Below are 25,271 nucleotides of genomic sequence, written 5' to 3'. Positions count from 1 at the left end.
TCCCTCTACAGTGAGTATAAGTATTAATATGATTTTATTTAGGTCTGCCATTTCTATTTATCTCATCTGGATTTTGTTCCTTTGCCCTCCTTCCCTATTTCCTTTCATGTTAATCAATTTTTTTAAAATTCCATTTTAATTCCTCAATTGACTAGTTCTTTGTCTTCAAATTATATCTTAGTGATTGCTCTAAAGACTACGGCATACATCTTTAACTTATCACAATCCACTTGAATGTTTATTTATATTGTCAGGAGAAAAAAAAAAACTTGCAACAATATAATTCCACTTAATCCCTATCCATGTTGTTCTACCTTATACCTTTATGTGTGACAAGCCCATTAGTATTGTTATTTTTCCTTTAAATACTGACATCCTATCTAATCTAATAAAAAACAAAAGGGTAATTGACCGTACCTTCACTACGCTTCCCATTGGCTAATCAGCGAGATATGCAAATTAACCACCAACAAAGATGGAGGCCGGCAGCCACGCAGCTGAAGCAAGCAGGAGGCTTGCTTGCTCCAGTGATGGAGGAAGCCAAGGTTCCCCGCCTGCCGCGGCCCGGCTCTGAGCTCCGAAAGCAACAAAGTTTCAATTATAGAAGCTAAACAAACCCCAGATACCTGCTTTCAGCAGGCCATGGCCTCAGAGCTGCAGCGAGCAGGAGCCGGCTCTCAGCTCCAGTGATGGCAACAAAGTTTCAATTATAGAAGGTAAATAAATCCCAGAATAAAAAAAAAAAAAGAAAAAAAGGAGAGGCTGGGAGCTTCAGTAGCCGGCCAGCCTGAAAACGAACGGCCCTCAGCCCCTCACCCAGATTGGCCAGGCACCCCAGTGGGGACCCCCACCCTGAAGGGGGTGTGGCCAGCCTGAAAACCGCCATCAGCCCCTCATCCAGGCTGGCCAGGCACCCCAGTGGGGACCCCCACCCTAAAGGGGGTGTGACCAGCTGCAAACAGCCATCAGCCCCTCACCCAGGCTGGCCAGGCACCCAAGCAGGACCCCCACCCTGATCCGGGACACTCTTCAGGGCAAACCAGCCGGCCCCCACCCGTGCACCAGGCCTCTATCCTATATAGTAAAAGGGTAATATGCAAGCTCTCTCTGCTTCCTGCTGCTGTGTCGGCAAGGTGGGGGAGCCGAGCTAGCTCGAATAAAGACTCTTATGCTTTTGCATCGGACATGGCTGGCTCCCTGATGTGGTTTTTTGGGGACCCTGAAATCTGGGCATAACATTTGGGGGCTCGTCCGGGATTCCCAAGACCATCCAGGGACCCCCAGTTCGAAGAGTCTGACTGGCCGCGTCTGATTGGGACATTTCAGGATGGGGCTCACAGTTCCTCAAGGCAGAGATTTCATGGGCCCTTCCCCCTGCCTGTGAAAGGAAGGCAACGGGCCCTAGAATCTGTACGAGACCAGCCCCAACCCCAACTCCTCCTCATCAGCACAGACCAGGAGATTGGGTCTACAGCAGAAGGCACCGCCAGGAGACCCTCGAGCCACGTTGGAAGGGTCCCTACACTGTGGTGCTGACGACCCCCACCGCTCTCAAGGTAGATGGCGTCGTGACCTGGGTCCATCTGTGATCCGGGAAGACTTCGTCATCAAATGGAGCGTCGATCGAGATCAACGCAACCCGCTCAAGCTCAAGCTACGGCATGCTCGACCTGCCTGATGCTGGTAACATTGCTCGCGATCACTCCTGCTACCGGGAGCCCCCACAATACTGTGTAATAGACTGAGATGATGCCTGCATCTTCATGGACATGGCTCCAAAGAGACAAGGATAATTCATAGGAAGGTCAAGAATAGACTTTAGTAGGATTTGGCTGCCTGAAGCGGCCATGATGCCAATATTATGTTTCATTGTATTGATATGTTAAAAAAAAAAAAAAAAGGGTAATATGCAAACTGACCCTAACAGCAGGAAGACTGGGAATGACTGGTCACTATGACACACACTGACCACCAGGGGGCAGACGCTCAATGCAGGAGCTACCCTCTGGTGGTCAGTGCGCTCCTACATGGGGGAGCTCTGCTCAGCCACAAGCTAGGCTGATGGCTGCCAGTACAGCGGTGGTGGTGGGAGCCTCTCCTGCCTCCACAGCAGCGCTAAGGATGTCTGACTGCAGCTTAGGTCTGCTCCCCGCTGGCAAGTGGACATCCCCCAAGGGCTGCCGGGCTGCCAGAGGGATGTCTGAATGCCAGCTTAGGCCCAATCCCCCGGGGAGCAGGCCTCAGCCAGCAGGTGGTCATCCCCCTCGGGGTCCCAGACTTTGAGAGGGCACAGGCCGGGCTGAAGGGACCCCCCCCCCCCGAGTGCACAAATTTTTGTGCACCGGGCCTCTAGTATTTTAAAAAGTTAAGAGAAAGTAAAGAATTGGTGTTTTAAATTTATTGATATCTACCATTTCTCGTGCTCTTCATTCCTGCTTATATATCCTTTAGTACTTCTTTTAGTGTACTCATTACTACCATATTTTCTCTGAATTCTTTTGACACATTTTCATTTCATTTTTTGAATATATATGTTTTAAAAATATTTTTTTATTGGTTTCAGAGAGGAAGGGAGAGGGAGAGAGACATAGAAACATCAACAATGAGAGAAAATCATTGATCTGCTGCCTCCTGCATGCCCTAAACTGGGGATCAAGCCCACAACCCAGACATGTGCCCTGACTGGGAATTGAACTGTGACCTCCTGGTTCCTAGTTGAATGCTCAACCACTGAGCCACACTGGCCAGGCTTGTGGATATATTTTTAATATTTTTTTAAATTATGGTTTCTTTTTTAAAAAGCACATAAAATTTACCACCTAAATCATTTAAAAACAGGTATTTTAAATCTTTATGCTAAAGCCAATATCTGGTGCCACCAGAAGTTAGTTTCTATTGACTGTCTTATTTCCTAAGGGTCTCACTTCTCACTTCCCTTTTACTTTGCATGTTAAAAACTGGACACTGTAGCCCTGGCTGAGTAGCTAAGTAACTCAGCTGTGGGTTCAATTCCCAGTCAGGGCACATACCTGGGTTGTGGGCTCGACCCCAGGTTGGGGCGAGTATGGGAGGCAACCAATTGAGGTTTGTCACATAGATGTTTCTTTCTTTTTCTCCCTCCCCCCTCTCTTAAATCAATAAAAACATATCCTTGGATGAGATTTAAAAAAACCAAAACACATAAAACTGAACACTGTGGATAATACATCACGGCAACATTTCATTCTGCGTGGGTTCTGAGGTTAGCGATTTTGTTATCACAGGCAGTAACCTGACTGGTTCCAAACCACAGCACATAGGAACTGATATCTCTGTTCTTTCTTATGGCTTCTCATTTTTTTAACCTGGCATCCTTGTGATGGTCTCTCTCATACCTATGTAATGAGTCATAAGCAGAGCCTCAGAGCTGAGACTTGGTTTTTCTGTAATTTTCTTGCTTCTAGGGATTCCTTCCCCTTTCACCGCTAATTTCCAGATGCTCTGTCCTCTGAAACGTTAAGCCCATAAGGGTTTTACTATATGCCATCTACACTGCACATGGTTTAAAAACACAGTAAGAGCTCACAAGTCTGGCCCCACATTGCTCTTCTATCAAGGATGTATTTCTTTCTGGCCTATGCCTGCTTTCTGAATGAGTATCCTGCCTCTCCCCACACATACTGTTCAACTGTTGCCAGGGATTTGGGGGAGTTTGCACTCAGAATTTGAGCTTCATGCCTTCCGTAATTTTTTCACTGCCTAGAATTCCCGTTTACATTCCTAGCTGCCTGAACTCTGGTCAGTAAGGCGGAGGTTTTTCTCCCTCTCCCAGTCCCGTTTTCTGTAGCTATGGGAGTTAGACGTCTAAGACTCTTGAGCTTGAAAGCCATAAGTTCCCAATTTTTATCATTTCCCATTAATTTTTGGAGATTAAACATCTCCTGTGATGTCTGTTTATGGACACTTTCCAGTGTCTTTAAGTATTTAATTTTTAAAATCTAGTTTTTATAATGGTTATAGAATGAGGGTTCCCACCACCCCCTAACTCCTCTACCATTAGTGGAAACACCTACCAAAGAGTTTAACTGGTAAATGAGAAAGAGTCCAGAATCAATCAGGCATTAAAAGGAAGGGTCTTAGGCTCAGATTATCTCTGAGTCCTCGAAGCTTAACATAGTGCATGGCACCTAACAGGTGTTTAGTAAACACTTGCTGAAAGATGACTGCAAACATGACTTGGGTTTACTTTTAGTTCACCAGTCATTTACTACTATGTAATCTACTATTCAATGTTACTCAACCTCGAGGCAAAACTAACTTGCATGAAACAATGACAGAACAAAGTTCTTGGATAGTAAAAATTGGAAACAATCTCATAGCCTAAAAAAAAAAAGAGAGACTTGTTAAATTATGGCAGATAGTAGACTACCCTATGACATGTGAAACATTTTAGAATAATGATTTTATTGGTATGAAGAAATGTTCTGTATGTTAATTTGAGGGGAAAGAATTCAAGTTACAAAATAAAAAACAGCCAGATCTGGATATGATTTCTAGTTCCACTACTTAGTACCTACACTCTTCACCTTGTGCAATTTAACCTATGATCCAGTTTGTTCCCCTGTAAAATATTGACAATGGTAGAACCTTCTTCATGGGCTTGTGATATCCACATAACAATTGCTCAAAAAATATTAATTTCACTTATACAGTAAATAGTTGAAAATGTTAAATAAGTAGTCATAAAAATTTTGTTAAAATTAAATATATTAATTTTATATTTATGGTAACAGTATGAGGATTATGTTTTTACTTTGTCTTTTGTGTTTCAATCTTTTTTGTTTTGTCTTTTAGAGAGCTGTTTAAGTATATATAGGTGATAAATGATATGATGCCTAGTATTTGTTTTTAAAATATCCTGGAGCCCTAGCCCGTTTGGTTCGATTCCAGTCAAGGGCACATGCCTGGGTTGCAGCCTCCATTCCCAGTAGGGGGCGTGGAGGAGGCAGCAGATCAATGATTCTCTCTCATCATCATTGATGTTTCTCTTTCTCCCTCTCCCTTCCTCTCTGAAATCAATAAAAATATATTCAATAAAATATCCTGGCCCTAACCGGTTTGGCTCAGTGGATAGAGCATCAGCCTGCGAACTCAAGGGTCCCAGGTTCAATTCCAGTCAAGGGCATGTACCATGGTTGTGGGCACATCCCCAGTGGGGGGTGTGCAGGAGGCAGCTGATCGATGTTTCTCTCTCATCGATGTTTCTAACTCTCTATCCCTCTCCCTTTCTCTCTGTAAAAAATCAATAAAATATTTTTAAAAAAAATATCCTGGATATTATACTTGAATTAAATGTTTATTTTAAAAACAACTCCAGAGACAGATGAAACAAGAAAGGAAGAATAGTGACCACTGTTGAAGCTAATTGATGGATATATGGGCCTTTCACTATGCTGTCTTACTTATAAAAATTTTTCCCAACTAAAAGCTAACCAAACCAGAAAAGAAACACACACACACACACACACACACATATGTATGGCCTCTAAATAGTGGGTTGATGGATAATCCTCCTATCTAATAAAAGATAAAAAGGGTAATTAACCGTACCTCTGCTACACTTCCCATTGGCTAATTAGGGTGATATGCAAATTAACTGCTAACAAAGATGGCAGTTAACCGCCAACAAAGATGGCGGTTAATTTGCATACATAGGCACAATGATGGGAGGCGAAAGGGGAAGGACTTAAGAACAGTGATCGGAAACCCAGGCAGCAGGCAAGAGCCAGGTGGCAGGGCAAAGGAAGCCCTAGGGGCAGCCTTTGCCCTGCCCCCCTGCCGGTGATTGCCATCGGAAAGCAGGGCTACAGGCGAGGTGGCACCCCTGGGGGCCAAGGGTGCCGCCTGGCCTGCGTTCTGTGGTCGCCATGGCGATTGGAGGGAGAGAGAGCCTGGCCTGCGTCCCAGTGGTCGCCATGGCGATCGGAGGGAGAGAGAGCCGGGGTGCGGGCCAGGCGGGGCTGAGGTGGCAGGGCCAAGGTAGAGGCGGTTAGAGGCCAAGAGGGGTGGGCAGTTGTGGGTGATCAGGCTGGTGGGGGGCGGGGCCGTTGGGGGTAAACTTTTACCATGGCCTGCGTCCTGTGGTCGCCATGGCGATCGGAGGGAGAGAGAGCCTCATCAGGATCAGACAGCCGGGGCGCAGGCGAGGCGGCACCCTGGCACCCTGGCACCTGACATGCAAAGGTCGGGGATGAAATGACTTTTCCCAACCACATCTGCAAATATCCTGGGGAAGGCATCACTGAAGAGTTCACAACATCTCTTTTACTTGGCAAGGAAGAAAACAGTTGGCAATGGAAACAATCCCTTACATCAAAGTTAAGGTCCCTCTGGGTAAAAAAGAATATTTCCAACGTAAAGGAGGGAGCAGGCAAAAATAATAGGTTCTCATGACTTCCACTGAAGATTGAGCATATGACAGAGCCAAAACGAACATACAAATTAAAACAGACAGTGGACATTCAAATGACCCGAATCAGCTGTCACTGTTTGTCCCAATAGCAGCAATGCTTATGTGATAATATAGTTTAACAAACATACAAAACAAGTCACATGATAAGAGAGGTTCAGCTTCTAAAGTAAACTGAATATGTTCTTTAAAAATTCTCGTGTCCTCCCCTCTGACTATAATTCTTAATTTTCCAATCAGAAAATTACCCCAGGTGATCCAGTAACATGTAGAACTCCAGTAACCTAACTTATTTAAAAAAACAAACATCCCAACCAGTTTTAAAATATTTAAATTGATATTTTAGGGTTAAAATTATAGAAGATATTTAGATCCAAATATATTTTCTGAATAGAAAATATTTGTTTTTGATTTAAAAAAATAAACATAAAAAAATATATAAGTGACACATTTTCCCAAGGAACTCTGAATTAATACCTTTCCCTCTAACTTTCTTCAAATTAAGAGAATCTATGGAGTTCCCTATACTGCACAAGTTTTAATGAAAGAAAATAAGACTTTCTAAGAGCATCAAATACGTTTTCTTATTGACAAACATATATACTCTTCTTTCTCTCTCTCTCTCTCTCTCTCTCTCTCTCTCTTTAAAATATACTCTTACTGATTCAGAGAGGAAGGGAGAGGGAGAGAGATAGAAACATCAATGATGAGAGAGAATCATTGATCGGCTGCCTCCTACACACCCTGTACTGGGGATCAAGCCCACAACCCGGGCATGTGGCCTGACCTGGAATCAAACTGTGACTTCCTGGTTCATAGGTTGATGCTAAACCACTGAGTCACACATGCCGGGCTCAATTCTTATTTATAAATTCATTCCAAGGACATATACAGCTTGAAAAGCTTTGGAAGTAGTTTCAAAAAAAAACTAGCTTTTAAGTAACAAGAAAACAGTTATAGAAGAAAGTTTAAATTAAAAGAAAAAAATTGTTTTAATTTATTCAAGAGTGGGAACATCGTCCATGAAAATGTGTACCTTGACTGGATGGCTGGGTGGCCTTATCACACCTTAGGAATTCAAATGCTTTTTACAATGAAAAGAAAGAGAGTTTCATCTCATTTCTCTACCAGGGTAGATGTCTGTCAATAGAAGGTGGACATCAGTAAAAGGAGAGGCTTGCACAATCAATCCAGAAAGTCAGCAATCTATGAATAATCCAGAACCGAGTATTTATCTCCTCTGCCACACACCCTCCCGCCCAGCCAGTGAGCAAGATAATTACTCTCAAGTCAAGCTAAGTGCCCCCCAGTCACAGTGGCCCAGTGCTGACATACAAAGCATACAAATAATTCTCACTCTGGCATAAAAGTGACAACTTTCTTGGAAGAAAAGCAGAGACTGTAAATTTCTCAAAGTCTTCCTGAAACATTTTCTAAAGTAATTTTTACTTCTTTAGAAAAAATGCATACATGGCAAACCATCTATAATAAAAGGCCCATTCTATAAAATTTTACCAGGTCCTACTCATATCTGCAATCATAACCATATTTACAGACAAATATATCTATACTAATAAAAAAGTAATATGCTAATTAGACTGGGAGACCTTCCAGGAAACCTTCCAGATGTTCTTCTGGACAAAGCCATGGTGGCGGGGCCGAGGTAGAGGCGGTTAGAGGCTAAGAGGGGAGGGCAGTTGTGGGTGATCAGGCTGGTGGAGGGCGGGGCTGTTGGGGGTAAGCAGACCAGCAGGGGGGCCAGTTGGGGGCAAGCAGGCCATCAGTGGGGGGTCAGTTGGAGGTGATCAGGACTGCGGGGGGGTGGGGGACAGTTTGGAGTGAGCAGGCCAGCAGAGGGGCATTTGGGGGCAAGCAGGCCAGTGGGGAGGGAAAGTGGGGGCAAGCAGGCCAGCAGGGGGGGGCAGTTGGGGGTGAGCAGGCCGGCAGGCAGAGTGGTTAGAGGCAAACAGGCAGGCAGGCAGGCAGATGAGCGGTTAGGAGCCAGCAGTCCCGGATTGCGAGAGGGATGTCCGACTGCTGGTTTAGGCCCAATCCCTGTAAACTGGCAGTAGGACATCCTTCGAGGGGTCCCAAATTGGAGAGGGTGCAGGCCAGGCTGAGGAACACACCCTCCCCCGTGCACGAATTTCGTGCATCGGGCCACTAGTATATATAAAGAGCTGATATGCTAATTAGAACGAACAGCAGAAGGACCATCCAGACGACCTTCTGAATGACCTTCCGGATAAAGCCAGGGCTGCGAGGGCCTGTGAGGGCCGGCCGAGGTTGTGAGGGCCGGATGGGGCTGCGAGGGCCAAGCCCCTTGCACGAATTTTGTGCATCCGGCCTCTAGTTTTACTATAAGAAACTATCTTAGTTTTATAATGGGGGGGGGGGGGGTGAGGGTTGTTCTCTCTTTTTCAATCCTCATGGGCCAGACTGAGCTGCTTCTAGCTTCAGCTCTGTCCCCCACCCCACTTGCTGTACAGCTCTGCACCCCACCCTACATCACCTTTCTGGGTCTCAGTACTTCACCTATGAAAAGAGCTGGATGGGCTAGGTAATCACTAAGGTCCTGTGTAGGCCTACAACAGTTGCTTGGATGGTACTGATAGAAACAGGAGTTGAGAAAAGGGAGAACTCAGCTTGGTCTGGAGTGAGTAGCTAGAGAAGGTCAAAGGATGAGTCATGGAAGAAGCAGGCCTTGAGTGGGTGGAATGTGGCTGGGCTAGGGGGAGTAAATTCCAGGTGAGGTAACAACAGCATGAGTGAAACCAGTGTGGGAGAAAGCTACACAGTTGGATGGCAGTTGGTGTGTACAAGGATAGGCACAGCTGGAGCCTGCAGGCAGACTAGCCTTGAGAGAAACAATGAAGTCTGATAGGTAAGTGGAGATCAGATGATAAGAGGGAAAGAGCAGTGGTTACCAAGACAGTGACTAATGTCCTCGTTTTAAGAAAAGTTCACTGGAAGAAACACTGGGTCAGGAAGACTACTTAGAAGAACCTACGTATACAGGCTATTAACATTGAAAAGACAGATTTGAAAGCTACTTAGGAGGAAAAAATAGCAGTTTTGAGGGAAAGCACTCATTAACATAATGACTAAAGTAGAGACCAAAGTAAAAAAACAAGTCTAAGAGGTCCCAACCTTTTTTTAGGAACTACTTTCAGCCTTTCATGAAGAGACAGAGATGTGAAGAAAGAGAGTAAATGGAAAGACAAGGGAGCATACACCCTTCATGCCACAGGAGAGATTTCTGAACCTACCAGTAAAACTCTGAAAAAAAAAAAAAAAGCCAAAGCTTTTGCCACCGTGAAACCCCTTTCTCTGAGGGAGCTCAGGAACTTTAGCCCAAAAGGAATGGATGAAAATATGGCAGGTTGTAAACAAGCATATCAAGATTTACTAACAGATCCCCAGCTACAGGTTGGGACCTCTTGTGCTAATATTTCCAGCCAAAAACACCAGAAAGACAGTGGGAATGCAAAACAGCATTCATTTGAAGCCAAATGAAGCCTTTAGCAAGGAGTAGGGAAGGAGAGGCGACAGGCATGCATTAGCCTGAAGCCTCCTCTAAGTCACTGGAGGTTTATGGCTGGCACAGAGGCTGATCCGCTCCAGTATGCTTGGCCACATTCTTGGGCCTCCTAGATGCCAAATGCCACTATCTTTACGACACTCTCCTAAATAAAAGCTTTTATAAACCACATGAAGTGTGGTTCAATTTACATTGCATGTTTACTTGTTGGCTGGGGAAATGTTGTCACTGTTAATCATTTACTTTTGTACAAAACAACCTTTATTTGTGCCATATTTGTGCCATATGATTAATAATTCTTGCCGAAACCGGTTTGGCTCAGTGGATAGAGCGTCGGCCTGCGGACTGAAAGGTCCCAGGTTCGATTCCGGTCAAGGGCATGTACCTGGGTTGCCGGCACATCTCCAGTAGATGTGCAGGAGGCAGCTGATTGATGTTTCTCTCTCATCGATGTTTCTAACTGTCTATCTCTCTCCTTTCCTCTCTGTAAAAAGTCAATAAAATATATTAAAAAAAATAATTCTTCTACTGTCATAACTGGCCAAATATATGTCAAAACCATAATGGTAGCCCTGGCCAGTGTGACTCAGTGGTTGGAGCGGATTCCATTCCCCATCAGGGCATATACCCAGGTTTTGGGTTTGATCTCCAGTCCTCAATGCGTGTAATCCATGTTTCTATCTCACATCAGCGTTTCTTTCTCTCTCTCTCTCTCTCTCTCTCTCTCTCTCTCTCTCTCCCCTCCCTTCTCCCTCTTCCTTCCTCTCCCTCTTTTTGTTAGCACATAGCTATTGCTGTCACAATTAAGAATACAGAACAAACCATAAAAATGATAAGGCAACCTATTGAATAAGAGAAAATATTTGCAAGTCATATATCTGATAAGGGGTTAATATCCAAATATGTAACAAACTAATACAACTCAATAGCCTAAAAAACTCTAATTAAAAATGGGCAGAGGATCCGAATAGACATTTTTCCAAAGACATATAGATGGCCAACATGCACATAAAAAAATGTTCAATATCACTAATCATTAGGGAAATACAAATCAAACCCACAATGAGATATGACCTCACACCCCTTAGAATGCACATTATCAAAAAGACAAGAAGCAGCAAGTATTGGCAAGAATGTGGAGAAAAGAGAACCCTCATGCACTGTTGGTGGGAATGTAAATTGGTGCTGCCACTATGGAAAACAGTGTGGAGGGTCCTCTAAAAATTAAAAAAAAAAGAATTACTTTCCTGGCCTGCATGTCTCAGTGGTTGACCTGTGAACCAGGAGGTCACGGTTCAATTCCTGGACAGGGCACATGTCCGGGTTGCGGGCTCAATCCCTGGTGGGGGACGTGCAGGAGTCAGCCAATCAATGATTCTCTCTCATCATTCATATTTCTATTTCTCTCTCCCTCTCCCTTCCTCTCTAAAATCAGTAAAAAAACATATATATATATATATATATATATATATATGAATTATCTTATGACCCAACAATTCCACTTGTGCGTATTTATATGAAGAAAATGAAAATACTAACTCAAAAAGATACCTGCATCCCCATGTTCATTGCAGCATTACTACAATAGCCAAGATATAAAAGCAACCTAAGTTTTCTAAGATGAATGGATACAGAAGATGTGATACATATTTTACACACACACACACACACACACACACACACACACACACAGGAATATTATCTATATACTAGAGGCCCGGTGCACAAAAATTTGTGCACTCGGGGGGTAAGGGGGGGTCCCTCAGCCCAGCCTGTGCCCTCTCGAAGTCTGGGACCCCTCGGGAGATAACGACCTGCTGGCTTAGGCCTGCTCCCGGGTGGCAGAGGGCAGGCCCAATCCCTAGGTGCAGCCCCTGGTCGGGCTCAGAGCAGGGCTGATTGGGGAGTTGGGGCACCGCCCCCTGTCATGCACAGAGCAGGGCGGATTGGGAGGTTGTGATGCCACCCTCAGTCACACTCAGGGTAGGGCTGATTGGGGGGTTGGGGCACCGCCCCCTGTCACACTTAAGGCAGGGTCGATGGGGAGGTTGTGGTGCCACCCCCTGTCACGCACAGAGCAGGGCCAATCAGGAGGTTGAGGCGCTGCCCCCTGTCACTCACAGAGCAGGGCCAATCAGGGGGTTGGGGCACTGCCCCCCCCCCTCGCCCCCCCCCCCCCCCGCCCCGTCACGCACAGAGCAGGGCCCATCAGGGGGTTGGGGAACTCCCCCCTGTCACGCACAGAGCAGGGCCCATCAGGGGGTTGGGGAACTCCCCCCTGTCACGCACAGAGCAGGGCCCATCAGGGGGTTGGGGAGCTCCTCCCTGTCACGCACAGAGTAGGGCCAATAGGGGAGTTGGGGCACCGCCCTCTATCACACACAGAGCAGGGCGGACCAGGGGGTTTGGGCGCCACCACTGTCACACTCAGGGCAGGGCCGATGGGGAGGTTATGGCTCTACACTGTCACACACAGAGCAGGGCCCGTGGGGGGGGGGGGGGGGGGGGGGGGTTGGGCGCCGCACCCTGTCACACACAGAGCAGGGCCGATCAGGAGGTTGGGGCTCCACCCCCTGTCACACACAGAGCCGCAGGGCGATCAGGGGGTTTGGGCGCTGCCCCCTGTCACGCTGATCTGGTGCCAGGAGGCCTCACTGCTCCGCTGATCCCGGTGCCGGGAGGCATATTACCCTTTTACTATATAGAATAGAGGCCTGGTGCATGGGTAGGGGCTGGCTGGTTTGCCCTGAAGGGTGTCCTGGATCAGGGTGGGGGTCCCCACTGGGGTGCCTGGCCAGCCTGGATGAGGGGCTGAGGGCTGTTTGCATCTGGTCACGCACCCTTCAGGGTGGGGGTCCCCACTGGGGTGCCTGGCCAGCCTGGATGAGGGGCTGAGGGCTGTTTGCATCTGGTCACACACCCTTCAGGGTGGGGGTCCCCACTGGGGTGCCTGGCCAGTCTGGGTGAGGGGCTGAGGGCTGCTTTCAGGCTGGCGGGAAGCTCCCAACCACTCCTTTTTTTCTTTTTTTCTTTTTTCTTCTGGGCCAGCTTTAGCTCTGGCTCTACCTCTGAGGCTTCCACTGCTGGTTTGTTTGCCGTTCTATAATCGAAACAATGTATAACTTCAGCTCTGAGATCCCAGCCGGCTATATTTGTTAGAATGTTTCAAACTGCCAGCTCAGAGGCCGGGAAGTCAGGCGGGGAACGTTGCAGTCTGCAGTCACTGGGGCAAGGAAGCCTCCCTGCTCGCTTCAGTGCATGGCTGCCGGCCGCCATCTTGGCTGACAGTTAATTTGCATAAGGATACGCTGATTAGCCAATCAGAAGGGTAGCGGTCATACGCCAATTACCATGTTTCTCTTTTATTAGTGTAGATATAAAGCCTAAACGAAGGGTTGACCGGCAGGTTGCTATGACATGCACTGACCGCCAGGGGGCAGACGCTCAATGCAGGAGTTGCCCCCTGGTAATCAGTGTACTCCCACAGTGGGAGCACTGCTCAGCTGACTGATGGGCACCAAACTCCTGGGCTCACCACTGGCGAGCGCAGTTGCAGCGGCGCGAGCCTCTCCCACAGACACTCCCCCTGCATGCCCGAGCAAGCGGTGGCAGCAGCAGGTGTGCAGCGGGGACGGGATGAGCAGGAGCGGCACAGTGCCCAGCCCAGGCTCGGGCTCCTCCCTGGCCACCTGCCACTTCACGCACTACTTTGTGCTGTGCAGGATCAAGGTGGACAGTGGGCTGGAGCCCAACGAGCTGGTAGGTAAGGCTGGGCTGCGGCGGCGCGAAGGTCCACTGATCCCCACAGGCCAGGCCGAGGGACCCCACTGGTGCACAAATCTGTGCACTGGGCCTCTAGTTCAGATATAAAAGAGAATGAAATCTTGCCACTTGCAACAACATGGATGGACCCTGTGGGCATTATGCTAAGGGAAATAAGTCAGACAGAAAAAGACAAATACCATATGATCTTAAAACAACAAAAATATTGCCCTGCCCAGTGTTGCTAAATGATTAGAGCATCTGCCCTCCCATGGAAGGGTTGCAGGTTCAATTCCGTCCCGGTTGGGGTGCATGCGGGAGGCAACCAATTAATGTGTCTCTTTTCATGGGTGTTTCTTTCTCTCTCTCCCCCGCCCCACTTCCACTCTCTAAAAAAAAATCAATGGGAAAAATATCCTTGGGTGAGGATTAACAAAAAAACAAACGAACAAAAAATCTTAAAAAAAAATTTTTTTTAAACCTAAACTCACAGATACACAGAACAGATTACTGATTGCTAGAGGCAGGGGCGAGAGGGTGGGAGAAATGAGTGAAGGGGACAAAAGGTACAAACTTCCAGTTATAAAATGAGTAAGTAATGGGGATATAATGTACAGTGTGGTGACTGTAATTAATACTGCATTGTATATTTGAAAGTTGCTAAGAAAGATCTTAAAAGTTCTTATCATAAGTAAAAAATGTGTAACTGTGTGGTAACGGATGTTAACCAAACTTACCATAGTGATCATTTCACAATATACATAAATATCGAATCATTATGTTTTACACCTGACACTAATATAATATTGTATGAACTATTAAATTGACAAAAACTTGTTTGCTTTGTAGTAGTAATAGTATTCATTGTTGGCCGAGTTGGAAATACAAGTGCAATTTAATAATTTTAAAAAGAAACTTGGTGATACAAATAAAAACTGTAAAAATGTTCTCATCACTTGCCCTAGGAATTCCATGTCTAAAATTTATTCTAAATTTTAGAATAAATACATTTTAGGAAGTTAGTGATATCCATAAAGAGTTATTGCAGAAGGTTGTTCATTACCAGTGTTAAATTAATTAAATGATGAGGCCATCAGACTGAGGTAGTTCTAATGTCTCAGCAGCCCATGTAGGCAAACTCAAACCTAAGCCTATAAGTGCCGCAAAGTTAAGACACCAAAACCTAAGGACAATCAATCAAAAAAGTCTTTCCCAGGCCCGACCAGTGGTTGAAGGTTTAATGTCGACCTATGAACCAGGAGATCACAGTTCGATTCACCATTATGGCACATGCCTGTGTTGTGGGCTCGATCCCCAGTAAGGAGCATGCAGGAGGCAGCCCAGCCAATTGATGATTCTCTCTCATCACTGATGATTCTATCTCCCACTACCTTTTTCTCTGAAATCAATAAAATAATAATATATATAAAAGTCTCTCCCTAGCCCCAGGGGGTGAAACACCCCTAACCACTTCCAGTTAGGTGCTGCCCAATTCAAATCAATTTTGGCTCAAAATCTTAAAATTCTCAATATGCCTCAGTTTGCCTTTTAACGTCAGTTATTTGCAATAAATCATAGAACATCTATTTGAATATGGAATAAAATGCATATGTTAAAAATGAAAACAGAGAAGATTAAAAATGGTAGCGGAGTAAGTGGATGGTACACACACATGCTCTTAGTACCAAACTGGAATTACAACTAAAATACAAAACAACATCCTGAATAATCAGCTGAAGACTAGCTGGAGAGAACCCTGATAACCAAGTGCGGAAAGTGGAGTCTGCATAGAGACTGGTAGAAGGAGCCAGGGCTGGACGGGCTCCCATAGACAGAAGCTGAAGTTCCAGAGAGATATCTCAGCTGTGGGGGATGTGGGGTCTAATCCTCAAGCTGGGTCCCCCAGCAGAGAGCACCAGAACTGAGAGAGGTGTCCAAATAACATCTGGCTGTGAAAAACAGCAGGGTTGCTGTCTGCCAGGGAGAGATGGCTGAAAATGCAGGAATACTCTTAAAGGGTGAACATACAAAATTCCATATGCAGCCACTCACCTTTTGTTCTCACAGGTGGAAGGGCAGAGTAGATTGACCAGTGTAAACAGAAGCCAGGGTAGGGGGCTCTGTGGTTAAAGTGTAGAAGGAAGACACCCCAGTTTCTTGGCCTGAGTCATTCCCTCACACTGTGGAGGTCATCTTTCTCACGCAGTCATTTGCTGTCCAGGCGGCTTTGCAGGGTGGAAGACAGTCGACCCACCTTATTGGAAAATCACCTTGCCCCATAGTGTGGAATTTCCGAGGCCCATTAAGAGACTGAGAATAGCCCTAACCGGTTTGGCTCAGTGGATAGAGCATCAGCCTGCAGACTCAAGGGTCCCAGGTTCAATTCTGGTCAAGGGCATGTACCTTGGTTGCGGGCACATCCCCAGTGGGGAGTGTGCAGGAGGTAGCTGATCAATGTTTCTCTCTCATCGATGTTTCTAACTCTCTATCCCACTCCCTTCCTCTCTGTAAAAAATCAATAAAATATATTTTAAAAAAAAAGAGACTGAGAATAAGAGTTAGCCTCTAGGCCAGTGATGGCAAACCTATGACATGTGTGTCAGAGGTGACACTCGAACTCATTTTTTTGGTTGATTTTTCTTTGTTAAATGGCATTTAAATATATAAAATAAATATCAAAAATATAAATATTTGTTTTACTATGGTTGCAAATATCAAAAAATTTCTATATGTGACATGGCACCAGAGTTAAGTTAGGGTTTTTCAAAATTCTGACAGCCGAGCTCAAAAGGTTCGCCATCACTGCTCTAAGCAGAAGCAATTGCCCCACCCCTGTAGGCAAAATTCTTGCCACACCTGTGATGATTGCCTGAGGGCTACTCAATACTGAATCCAATCAGTCTGCAGGCAGAGGGGGGTCTCTTGAGACCTTGAGCCTTTCCTGATCTAATTAGTCTGAAACAATGTTTGACACTGTTTTGCAGTAGGGATTGAGAGGTGCAGCAGATCTACCTAATACACAGTCACAAACCCAATCAGGCATCCTAAATGAGGAGATTAAAAAAAACAATAACAACCCTGAAATGACAGAACAAGAGAATTTTCCAGAAGAAAAGATAAATGAAATGGAGATAAGAAATTTATCTGATCTAGAGTTCAGAATAATGATGGTAAAGATGCTCAACAGCATGATAAAAGATATAGTAAATATGAAAACAAAAATAACGAACAACATAGAACAAATAAAAAACACATTAAACAGTGGTTCTCAACCTCTGGCCCTTTAAATACAGTTCCTCATGTTGTGACCCAACCATAAAATTATTTTCATTGCTACTTCATAACTGTAATGTTGCTACTGTTATGAATCGTAATGTAAATATCTGATATGCAGGATGGTCTTAGGCGACCCCTGTGAAAGGGTTGTTCGACTGCCAAAGGGGTCGCGACCCACAGGTTGAGAACCGCTGCATTAGAAGGAACACACAACAGGTTATGTGAAGCTGAGGATGGGATCAGTGAATTAGAAGACAGGGTGGAAAGAATCACTCAGAAAACCAAAAAACAAAAAAACACTAAAAAAGAGGAGAACAGCTTAACCCATTGTACGCCATAAGCGTCTGTAGACACAAATGACGGACCTTCCCCACATCCCATGTGTGTCTATTAAAAAAAAAATGCTTTCCCTAAGTTGCAGCCCTAACCAACTTTAAAATCATTTTTCATGAGAATTTTCAGCTGAAAATATTCAAGAACACCCGAAATGTGAGTAATATATTTATTTTTATAATATTCATTGCAAATTCATTTTTTAAATTAAATTCAAAATATCATGGCATGTGGGGATGATTTCCATTTTAGACACATGGCAGTGAACTGGTTAAGGGAGCTGTGAGACAACATAAAACTAACAATATTCATAATAGGTATGCCAGAAGAGGTAGAAAGGGATAGAAAATGTGTTTGAGGAATAATGGCAGAAAATTTCCCCAACCTGGTGAAGGAAAAAGTCAGACAAATTCAGGAGGCACAGAGAGTCCCAAGAAAGAGGAACCCAAACAGGCCAACGCCCAGACACATCATAATTAAAATGCCAAAAATCAAAGACAAAGAGATCATCTGAAAGGCAGCAAGTGAAAAGCAAACTGTTACCTGAAAAGAAGTTCCCATAAGGCTGTCATCTGATCTCTCATCAGAAACTCTACAAGCAAGAAGGGAATGGCATGAAGTACTCAAAGTAATGGAGAGCAAGGATTTAAAGCCAAGATTACTAGATCATTCAAAATAGATGGTGAAATAAAGAGCTTCCCAGACCAAAAAAAAAAAGGCTAAAGGAGTTCATCACCATCAAGGCAGAATTAAAAGGGATGATGTAATGAGAAGAAATAGAGAGAGAAACCTAGGCATACAGAATTAAAATGGCAATAAATAAGTACCTATCAATAATAACCTTAAATGCAAATGAATTAAATGCTCCAATCAAAAACATAGGGTACTGAATTGATACAAAACATTACCCAACTATATGCTGGCTACAAGACACCACCACAGAACAAAAGACTGACACAGGATGAGAGTGAAGGGATGGGAAAAAATATTCCATGCAAATGGAAATAAAAAAATGTGGTGGGGTAGCAATACTCATATCTGACAAAATAGACTTCAAAATGAAGGCCATCACAAGAGACAACAAAGATCATTACATATACTAAAGGGATCGATCCAATAAGAGGCTATAATGCAGGTAAACATATAAGCACCCAATATAGAAGCACCTAAATATATGAAAAAAACTTCTAGAGGACTTTTAGGGAGAGATCAACAGCAATACTGTCATAGTAGGGGACTTTAACACCTCCTGACTTCACTGCATAGATCTTCCAGACAAAAAATTAACAAGGAAACAGTGACTCTAATGGACACACTGGATCAGATGGACTTAATTGACATTTATAGAATATTTCACCCCAAAGATGCAGAATATATAATCTTCTCAATTGCTCATGGGTCATTCACAAAGGTAGACCACATGTTAGGATGCAAAAGTCTCTACAAGTTCAAGAAGATTGAAATCATATCAAGCATCTTCTCAGATCACAGTGGAATGAAATTAGAAATCAACTACAATAAAAACAACCCAAAACATTCAAATAGATGGAGGCTAAATAGCATGTTATTAAACAATGAAGGGTTACCAATGAGATCAAGAAAAAAAATTTAAAAAATTACTGGACAAATGAAAATGAACACACAACTACCCCAAATTGCTGGGACACAGCAAAAGCAGTCCTGAGAGGCAAGTTCATAGCACTACAGAACTACCTCAAAAAAATAATAAAATTAATAATAAATTATTTAACCCTACAACTTAAAGAACTAGAAATAGAAGAAGAAAAGCCCAGAGTAAGTGGAAAGAAGGAAATAATAAAGATTAGAGCTGAAATAAAGGACATAGAGACTAAAAAAAAAAAAAAAATACAAAAGATCAGTGAAACCAAGAACTGGTTCCTTGAAGGGATAAACAAGATTGATGAACCATTAGCCACAGTCATCAATAAATAAAGAGAAGACCCAAATAAATAAAATCAGAAAAAAGGTGGAGAAGTAACCACTGACACTACAGAAATACAAAGGACTGTAAGAAAATACTATGAACAGCTACATGCAAACAATCTGGACAGTGTAGATGAAATGGACAAATTCCTAGAAAAATACAATCTCCCAAAACTGAATCAGGAAGAAACAGAAAACTGAATAAGCCACTAACAACTGATGAAATAGAAGCAGTAATAATAATAATCTACACTAATAAAAGAGAAACATGGTAATTGGCGTACGACCGCTACCCTTCCCATTGGCTAATCAGCATATCCTTATGCAAATTAACTGTCAGCCAAGATGGCGGCCGGCAGCCATGCACTGAAGCGAGCAGGGAGGTTTGCTTCCTCCAGGAACTGCAGACTCCAACGTTCCCGTACCCGCCTCACTTTCCGGCCTCTCAACTGCAACTCTAAGCAACTATTACTATGTTGCAAATAAGAAGCTAAACAAAACTGGCTTTCAGTCAGCCCCGGACCGCAACATTGTATCCATGTCTTCAGCAGCAAGGCCTCAGAGCTAAAGCTGGCCCAGAATAAAAAAAAAAGAAAGAAAACAAGGAGCGGTTGGGAGCTTTTAGTCAACTGCCAGCCGGAAAACAGCCCTCAGCCCCTCAGCCAGCCTGGCCAGGCACCCCAGTGGGGACCCCCACCCTGATCCAGGACACCCTTCAGGGCAAACCAGCCGGCCCCTACCCATGCACCAGGCCTCTATTCTATATAGTAAAAGGGTAATATGCCTCCCGGCACCGGGATCAGCGGAGCAGCAAGGCTCCCGGCACCGGGATCAGCGTGACAGGGGGCAGCGCCCAAACCCCCTGATCAGCCCTGCTCTGTGCCTGATAGGGGGGGAGCTCCCCAATCCCCCGATTGCCCTGCGGCTCTGTGTGTGACAGGGTGCAGCGCCCCAACACCCCCCCCCCCCCCACGGGCCCTGCTCTGTGCCTGATACGGGGGAGCTCCCCAATCCCCTGATTGCCCTGCGGCTCTGTGTTTGACAGGGTAGAGCCATAACCTCTCCATCGGCCCTGCCCTGAGTGTGACAGTGGTGGTGCCCCAACCCCCTGATCGGCCCTGCTCTGTGGGTAACAGAGGGTGGCGCCCCAACTCCCCTCCACGGGCCTTGCTCTGTGTGTGACAGGGTAGAGCCATAACCTCCCCATTGGCCCTGCCCTGAGTGTGACAGGGTGCAGCGCCCCAACCCCCTCATCTTCCCTGCTCTGTGTGTGACAGGAGGCGGTGCCCCAGCTCCCCTATCGGCCCTACTCTGTGAGTGACAGGGGGGAGCTCCTCAACCCCCTGATGGGCCCTGCTCTGTGAGTGACAGGGGGCAGCACCCCAACCCCCTGATTGGCCCTGCTCTGTGAGTGACAGGGAGCAGCGCCCCAACCCCCTGATTGGCCCTGCTCTGTGAGTGACAGGGGGCAGCGCCCCAACCCCCTGATCGGCCCTGCTCTGTGCGTGACAGGGAGTGGTGCCGCAACCTCCCCATCGACCCTGCCTTGAGTGTAACAGGGGGCGGTGCCCCAACCCCCCAATCAGTCTACCCTGAAAGTGACTGAGGGTGGCATTGCAACCTCCCGATCCGCCCTGCTCTGTGCATGACGGGGTGGCGTCCCAACTCCCCAATCGGCCCTGCTCTGAGCCTGACCAGGGGCTGCACCTAGGGATTGGGCCTGCCCTCTGCCACCCGGGAGCAGGCCTAAGCCAGCAGGTCATTACCTCCCGAGGGGTCCCAGACTGTGAGAGGGCACAGGCCGGGCTAGGGGACCCCCCCCCCCCCCAGTGCACAAATTTTTGTGCACCGGGCCTCTAGTAATAATAATAATAATAATAATAATAACTCCCAGCAAACAAAAGCCCTGGTCCAGATGGCTTCACAGGGGGGTTTTTATCAAACACTCAAAGAACTAACCCATATACTTCTCAAACTATTCCCAAAAATCCAAGAGAAAGGAACATTTCTAAGTTCTTTTTATGAGGCTAGTATTATCCTAATTCTAAACCAGATAAAGACATTTCAAAGAACATAGACATTAAAATCCTCAACAAATATTAGCAAATCGGATCCAGTATTCCTATATAATAAAGAGCTAATATGCTAATTAGACTGAACAGCCAAACAACCACCCAGACAACCTTCCAAATGACCGTCAAGATGACCCTCCGGACGAAGCCAGGGCTGCAAGGGCCAGCCGGGGCTACAAGGGCTGGCCAAGGCAGCCAGGGTTGCAAGGGCCGAGCCCCTTGCATGAATTTCGTACATCGGATCTCTAGTATATTAAAAAGATCATAAACCATGACCAAGTGGGATTTATTCCAGGGATGCAAGGCTGGTACAATATTCACAAATCAATAAACTTGATACATCACATAAACAAACTGAAAGACAAAAATCACATGATCATATACATAGACGCAGAAAAAGCATTCAACAAAATCCAACACCCAGTTTTGATAAAAACTCTCACCAAAGTGGGAATGGAGGGAGTATACATCAACATGATAAAGGCCATATATGACAAATCTACAACCAACATTATACTCAATGGGCAAAAACTAAAACCATTTCCCCTAAGAACAGGAACAAGACAGGGATGTCCGCTTTCACCACTCTTATTCAACACTAAGGGCCCAGTGCATGAATTTGGGCACCTCGAAAGGAACTATGGGCCATGAGTCTGCAGTGGGCACAGGGGTGGGTCTCAGCCCATCCTCCACGTCCTCACCTGGCTCCTCCCGCCATGGCCCCGGTCCCCTGTCTGCCTTCAGCCTCACTCCCGCAGCTGCTGCTCCAATGCGCTGATGGCGCCGGCACTGTCAGTGGGTGCGAGCAGTGGCTACTGCCCCAATCGCCCCTCAGGAGCAGGGGGAGGTGGAGAAGCCCTCAGGAGCGATGGGGATTGGCAGCTGCCACTCACATCTGCTAACGGTGCCGGGCACCAGCAGTGAGTGCGAGCACTGGGCAGGACTGCAGCTCATGGGAACAAAGAATTTTCAGTAATCACCAGAGGCTCGCCCCGATGACAGCGACCAGCGCCCCGCCTTGGTCTGGCGCCCCCACTCACCTGCTCCACTATCCCACCACAGCCTACACCCGCCATGTTCCACATTCTGCCACCTGCCGCTGAAGCCCGCCATGTTCCATGCACACCCCCTGGTGGTCAGCGCACACCATAGTGACCGGTTGTTCAGTTATTCCTCCATTTGGTCTATTTGCCTATTAGCTTTTTATTATATAGGACTAGAGGCCTGGTGCACAAAAATTTGTGCACTCGGGTGGGGCGGGGAGAGGGGGGTCCCTCAGCCCGGCCTGTGCCCTCTCGCAGTCTGGAACCCCGAGGGGGATGACCACCTGCTGGCTGAGGCCTGCTCCCCGGGGGATTGGGCCTAAGATGGCAATCAGACATCCCTCTGGCAGCCTGGCAGCCCTCGGGGGATGTCCATTTGCCAGCAGGGAGCAGACCTAAGCTGCAGTCAGACATCCTTAGTGCTGCTGAGGAGGCAGGAGAGGCTCCCACCACCACCGCTGTACTGGCAGCCATCAGCCTGGCTTGTGGCTGAGCAGAGCTCCCCCATGTGGCGCACACTGACCACCAGAGGGCAGCTCCTGCATTGAGCGTCTGCCCCCTGGTGGTCAGTGTGTGTCACAGTGACCAGTCATTCCCAGTCTTTCTGCTGTTAGGGTCAGTTTGCATATTACCCTTTTACTATATAGGATAGAGGCCTGGTGCACGGGTGGGGGCTGGCTGGTTTGCCCTGAAGGGTGACCCAGATCAGGGAGGGGTCCCACTTGGGTGCCTGGCCAGCCTGGATGAGGGTCTGAGGGCTGTTTTCAGGCGGACCAAGCCTGCAACTGAAGCTCCCAGTCTCTCCTTTTTTTCTTTTTCTTTTTATTCTGGGATTTATTTACCTTCTGTAATTGAAACTTTGTTGGGGCTCCAGCTCCAAGGCCGGCTGGCTGAAAGCAGGTTTCTGGGGTTTGTTTAGCTTCTATAATTGCAACATTGTTGCTTAGACTGGAGCTCAGGCTGCAGCAGGCGGGGAACGTTGGCTTCCTCCATCACTGGAGCAAGCAAGCCTCATGCTTGCTTCAGCTGCCTGGCTGCCGGCCGCCATCTTTGTTGGCAGTTAATTTGCATATCACCCTGATTAGCCAATGGGAAGCGTAGTGGAGGTATGGTTAATTACCATGTTTGTCTATTATTAGACAGGATAGTAAGGGAAGTCCTAGCCACAGCAATAAGATGAGAAGAAATACAAGGCATCCAAATTGGAAAGGAGGAAGTAAAACTCTCATTATTTACAGATGACATGATATTGTACATAGAAAACCCTAGGGAGGGTTGGGGGGCAGGAGGGAGGGGGGTAAGAGATTAACCGAAGGACTTGTATGCATGCATATAAGCATAACCAATGGACATAGACACTGGGGGGTAGGGGAGGCCAGGGGATTGTCAAGGGCGGGGGAAAAAAGGACACATATGTAATACCCTTTGTAATACTTTAAGCAATAAAGAAATTAAAAAATAAAATAAAAATACTAAAATCTAAAAAAAAGAAAACCCTAAAGACTCCCCAAAAAACTACTCGATCTAATAAAGGAATTTGGCAAAGTAGCAGGATACAAAATCAACACCCAAAAATGGATGGCCTTTTATACACCAACTAGAGGCCCGATGCACGAAATTCGTGCAAGTATAGGCCCTTGCAGCCCTGGCTGCTGCCTCCCGCTGCCGGGCGATCAATCGCGAAGACCACCCCCCATCACGGCCCTCCACCCGCTGGTCGTTCCAGAAGGTCGTTCTGCCATCTGGTCTAATTAGCATATTAGCTCTTTATTATACAGGAGAATGAATTCTCAGAAAGAGAAACTAAACAAACAATCCCATTTACCATTACAGCAAAAAATTTAAGAAACTTAGGAATAAACTTAACAAGAAAGTAAAAGACTTGTACTCAGAAAACTACAGGAGATTGAAAAAAGAGACAGTGGAATACATAAACAATTGGAAGAATATACCATGTTCATGGATTGGTAGAATCAACATCATTAAAAAGCTCATAATACCCAAGGCAATTTACAAATTCAATGCAATCTCTATTAAAATACTAATAGCACATTTCACAGATTTAGAATAAATACTCCAAAAATTTATATGGAACCTAAAAAGAGCCTGAATAACTGCAGTAATCCTGAGAAAGAAGAACAAAGTTGGAGGAATCACAATACCAGATATCAAGTTATATTACAAAGCCACTGTAATCAAAACAGCCTGGTACTGGCACAAGAATGGCACATAGTTCAATGCAACAGAACAGAGACCCAGAAATTGACTCAAGCCATTACACTCAACTAATATATGACAAAGGAGGCAAGAGCATACAATGGAGTCAAGATGGTCTCTTCAATAAATGGTGTTGTGAAAACTGGATAGATACATGCAAAAAAATGAAACTAGACCACCAACTTACACCATACACAAGAATAAACTCAAAATGTATAAAAGACTTAAATTTAAATGTAAGTCGGGAAACCATAAAAATCCTAGAAGAAAGCATAGGCACCAAAATCTCAGACATCTCTCATAGCAATATGTTTGAGGATACATCTACTAGGGCAAAGGAAACTAAGGAGAAAATAAACAAATGGAACTACAAAAAAATAAAAAGCACCAAAAGAAAGCATCAACAAAACCAAAAGGGAGCCAAATGTATGGGAGAACATATTTGGCAATGATACATCTGATAAAGGGTTAATATCCAAAATATATAAGGAACTCATACAACATAACAAAAGGAAGACAAACAATCCAATTAAAAAATGGGCAAAGGACCTAAATAGACACTTCTCATTAAGTGGACATACAGATGGGCAAGAGACATATGAAAAAATGTTTAAAGTCACTCACTTTGGTTTTAG

The 25,271-nt window shown here is 45.6% G+C and overlaps 1 protein-coding gene across 3 annotated transcripts in view; it reads right to left on the bottom strand.

The window, feature by feature from the left end:
* LATS2 (large tumor suppressor kinase 2) overlaps positions 1-25,271 on the bottom strand; it is a 118,542-nt gene that overhangs the window by 54,774 nt on the left and 38,497 nt on the right. Inside the window, exon 2 of one of the 3 annotated variants that reach the window (XM_070409313.1) lies at positions 17,904-17,952. The exons of the other annotated variants lie outside the window; for them this stretch is intronic. Coding sequence (XP_070265414.1) covers positions 17,904-17,921 — 18 coding nt within the window. The 5' untranslated portion in view covers positions 17,922-17,952. The remainder of the gene's footprint in view (positions 1-17,903; positions 17,953-25,271) is intronic. 3 annotated transcript variants of the gene reach the window in all.

Source organism: Myotis yumanensis, unplaced genomic scaffold (genome assembly GCF_028538775.1).
Source record: "Myotis yumanensis isolate MYYU_CA2020_CCGP unplaced genomic scaffold, mMyoYum1.0.hap1 SCAF_3, whole genome shotgun sequence".
Lineage (NCBI taxonomy): Eukaryota > Metazoa > Chordata > Mammalia > Chiroptera > Vespertilionidae > Myotis > Myotis yumanensis.
This window is presented reverse-complemented; position numbering and strand designations above follow the sequence as displayed.